This window comes from Hypomesus transpacificus, unplaced genomic scaffold (genome assembly GCF_021917145.1).
Source record: "Hypomesus transpacificus isolate Combined female unplaced genomic scaffold, fHypTra1 scaffold_184, whole genome shotgun sequence".
Taxonomy (NCBI): Eukaryota; Metazoa; Chordata; class Actinopteri; order Osmeriformes; family Osmeridae; genus Hypomesus; species Hypomesus transpacificus.
Genome location: NW_025813733.1, coordinates 282,643 through 286,435, shown reverse-complemented (window position 1 = coordinate 286,435; position 3,793 = coordinate 282,643). Strand labels below are relative to the sequence as shown.

The 3,793-nt window shown below is 39.8% G+C and overlaps 1 protein-coding gene across 2 annotated transcripts; it reads right to left on the bottom strand.

The window, feature by feature from the left end:
- Window positions 1–1,415: 1,415 nt before the first annotated feature.
- On the bottom strand, window positions 1,416–2,849 carry LOC124489174 (apoptosis-associated speck-like protein containing a CARD). 2 transcript variants are annotated; one of them, XM_047051857.1, is made up of 3 exons: window positions 2,439–2,849; window positions 2,213–2,251; window positions 1,416–1,688 (listed from the first exon to the last, which is right to left on the bottom strand). In XM_047051857.1, exons 1-3 carry the CDS (start codon window positions 2,704–2,706, stop codon window positions 1,432–1,434), a joined length of 564 nt encoding a protein of 187 aa, XP_046907813.1. In that variant the 5' UTR covers window positions 2,707–2,849; the 3' UTR covers window positions 1,416–1,431. The 2 variants fall into 2 exon arrangements, with proteins under 2 accessions (XP_046907813.1, XP_046907814.1); XM_047051858.1 differs by lacking the exon at window positions 2,213–2,251 and having other exon boundaries at window positions 2,439–2,847.
- Between the last annotated feature and the right edge of the window lie 944 nt (window positions 2,850–3,793).

Below are 3,793 nucleotides of genomic sequence, written 5' to 3'. Positions count from 1 at the left end.
TTTTCAGGTTGAGAGAGTTTAGCTCCAAAACTATCCAGTAGGAATTATCTGGTTCCTGTGCTAGGTGAGAGGAGGCTGGCGGGGTGGAAGGGGGGTGGGGGGGGATGCGTTAGGATTATCGACGCTGACATCATTCATGTTGATGTTTTTCTTCTTCTGTGGTTAGCTGATGGTTGTGTCTCCTGGAAGCCTGGCCGGGGGGACAGCTAGGGCAGTCAGGCCCTCCTGGTCGAGAGGAACGTCGAAGGCTTTTAGCATTTTCCTATCAATCAAACACAACTAGTTTGTAGAGTAGTGGACTGAGTCCACTTCATGTTTGGTGTAGTTAATTTCAAAGTGTTGATTTAACACCTGGAGTTTTTATACTGTAGGTCCATCTCACGTAAGTGAACTCTCCTAATACTGACACATGTTGTGTGGTGGGGTTAAGGTGTAGTCGCTATTACCTGAATTATCAAAACTGAACAACTAATCGATTTACGAGAAGTCCTTTCTTATGTGTGTATGTCATGCTGACCTTGAGGTTGTAACAGCATTTCCTGCTTGCTCTGTATGTTTCTTGCTGTGAATTTCTTCCTCCCAAAACAAATGCCACCAATATGGCAAATAGTAGCGTGCGCAATATTTTGGAATAACGATGTCAAACATGATGATCAGTTATATTGTAAAGTAGGATTATATTTAAGTTGACTAGGGAAAGTACTTTCTCATGTCCTTCTCATTTTGTGACATGTCGGGGCCATGTCGTGAAAATAAAATAAAATATTTTTTAATATTACCATTCTTTGCAATATAACTGATCATGTTTTATGTACTTGTGCTATTTTATTCTACAAAATATTGTGCAATATTTGCATAATACATAAAAACCTATTGGTGTTGTTCATTGTTTCTGAGAATGAAATTTAGCAGAGAGAAATTGTGTCAGGCGCATATGACACTGTCAAAGATGTGTACTGACATTTTCACTAACTTACACTGTAAAAGTAAGTCAAATGTAGATGTCCTCTTCACGGCATCTTGCTAAAACATGTTAAACTAGGAGAATAGTCTGACAGTGTAGATTCCATGGAACACTGAAGACAGGTAGAACAAGATTCCATGGCATGGTTGAACTTAAGAAAGGTCATTTGAAAGATCCTACATAGTTTGAATAAAAATAATCTGATTGTCGTATTGGCTACTTAAATGCATATTCATATTCATAGCACATTCACACCATTTATAAAAATGAATTTTAGGCCAGTGTTCTTTTTTTTTTTTTTTATACTTTGTATTATAAAACATGGAAAAGATTATATGGGATTGAATGGAAAACTATTGTAAGAAAGAACATGTGATCAACTTGCAATATCCCCTGAATATAGTTTGACATAAGGCAGTTTTCTTAACTTTCATTTGTGTAATCATGTTGGTCAGTTGGTCTATCAGTTAACCTATGAGGTCTTTCATAAGAAATTTCTCATGTTTCTCAAGGCTCTTGTAGAAAACGTCTTTCCCTTCACTGCTGGCTGCGCTTATGACGTCATACAGCTTCCTCATCTTGTCCTGACGGGTCTTCTCTGCAGTCACTTCGTTGTACTTCTCGTCACTTAAGACCTCCTGTCCCAGGAGATCATCCAAGATGACGCCCACTGAGGTGACTCTTTGGATCAGAGCGGCCCGGTGGACGTCCACCAAGTGTCTGCCTGAGGAGCCAGGGACAGAAGCAAAACCACATCATCAGGCAGGGGCGTTGCTTTTACTGGGGCACGTGCACCGGTATAAATGTGCTGGGCCCCAGAAAAATCGAATATCCCCTTTGGTAGTTTCATCCAAATCACACATAATAACCCCTTTGCTAATTTCATCCAAAACACACATACTAACCACTTTTTTTTTGTTTTAACAATTTACTTTATTAGTCGGTGCATTAGTTTAGATTGATCCCCAAAAAGGGATTTAAGTAGGTGCCTCTGCCCCAATATAGCTTTATCTCTTACAACACCCCTGTAATCAGGCCAGCAATAACCCTAAGGAATTATGGATAAGATGGTTACACATTTTCCAAATGGGAGGGGTTACCTCCAATAAGTTTATTGCAATATCTACCGTGCGCTATTCGGTAATGTGAGATAATTGGTCAGGGGGACGCAAATTTAACACGACACTTTGTCTAACACACACGCGTTGCACGCGTTTGTCCTTCTATGTTCTGTTACTTATTGCTTACATCCAATTGCGTGCCTTCCAACAGGAGGTCCCTGTTCCTCTGTGGTCATTAAACATGTGGGGAAATAAAACGAATCAACAATTACAACATCGTTTAAGCACTTTACATTTTCTTCACGTCCCCGCTGGTATTCTAAGCTCATAACTGAAAGTGAAAGTTATCTTTTTCTGTACAATAGCTGGTCTGTGGGCCACGTAGTGATTACGTAATGCCCAATTTAGCCTACCTTTCATGTAATTCTCAAGCTTTTCTGCAAGATCAAGACAATTAATATCCCGAAGGACCTCTATCGCCACTGAAATAGCTTTCTTCTCAGTGTACGTTCTCACAAGAGCATCCACTATATCCATTTCATCCGCATTTTCGATGACTGACACTGGAATACGGGGTTCCTGGTCGCGATCGGACAAATAATTTTTAAACTTTTTAAAGTTTTTCGATTGTAAATCTCCAAGCACGTCGTTCAGGATCTTTTTTACAGTTTTTGGGGGCATCTTCGGTCAGATTTTAAAGTACGCAAGTTACAGATCGTTGTGTCTAATATGAACCTGAACGATTCTATACATCTACAGTAGAATGTACGTAATGCAGCATAATGGCGTTTTCTTCCGTGACTGCGTGTTAATGCCTTTTGTCAACCCATAGGAGGTCCATATGTTAGACGTCATCGCTCAATTATACATGAACATTTTATAATTGTAGGCTATAAAATAACAGTTTTTATATAATGACACTCATACATAACGATATAGAACAACTTTTGAATTGTGGGTGTGTTCTCAACTGTTCCCTTCTTAAGACCTAACCTATTATAGTTTTCTTATTTATTACTAACTAGCCTACTTATCCACACATGTACAGTAGGCTACTATGCAAAGTATAGGCTTTGTGTGGAAAATTATAATTTTATACTGCAAGTATAGAAGATAATGTGTGTGTATATATATATATATATATATATATATATATACATACATACATACATACATACACACACACACACACACACACACACAGGTAGAAGACAATAATAGTGTAAAACATCCTGGGGGCCTAAGATGTCTGCACAGTACTGTGACTGTATTGCTACTGATGTGCTGATGCCCTTGGTGGTCATTGCCCTTCCCACAACTCTCAAACACAGCTGAGGTTAACCTACTCCTTCACAAACGTCAGGGAAACTTAACAGGAAGGCCAACCTTCAGAAAAGTCTCTTTCAACCTTCCCGGTTTTATTAGAGAATGTTTAAATCTGAGCCTTTATGCCACAGAGAACCTTCTCATGCATCTCATTAGCAGGATCACCCCCATAACCAAGAAGTTATCGATTCTTTCAGGGGTGTCACGGTTCATGGAACAAGAGGGAGAAGCTAATTGAAGGCCTGTAATTTCTCACACTGCTGCTCACCTCGAGGACTGGAGAAGTGCTTTTGAAGACAAAAAAGCTTTGAACATAATCAAGGTGACCCGGAGGACGTAGGATTTCTATAGGCGGAACCCTGAAAAGAATTTTAGAGGTGGACATGAATTCCCTCGCTCGCCCGCTTTCCCGAGCCTCTCACTTCGTCAATCAATGGCACGT

Bases quoted from the DNA above. Each gene is read 5' to 3' on its own strand.
- LOC124489174 (XM_047051857.1), bottom strand. From the start codon at position 2,706: ATGCCCCCAAAAACTGTAAAAAAGATCCTGAACGACGTGCTTGGAGAT. The intron at 2,252-2,438 runs GTAGGCTAAATT...TAATGACCACAG, and splicing joins GCTTGAGAATTACATGAAAG to AGGAACAGGGACCTCCTGTT. The intron at 1,689-2,212 runs GTAAGCAATAAG...CTGGCTCCTCAG, and splicing joins TGGAAGGCACGCAATTGGAT to GCAGACACTTGGTGGACGTC.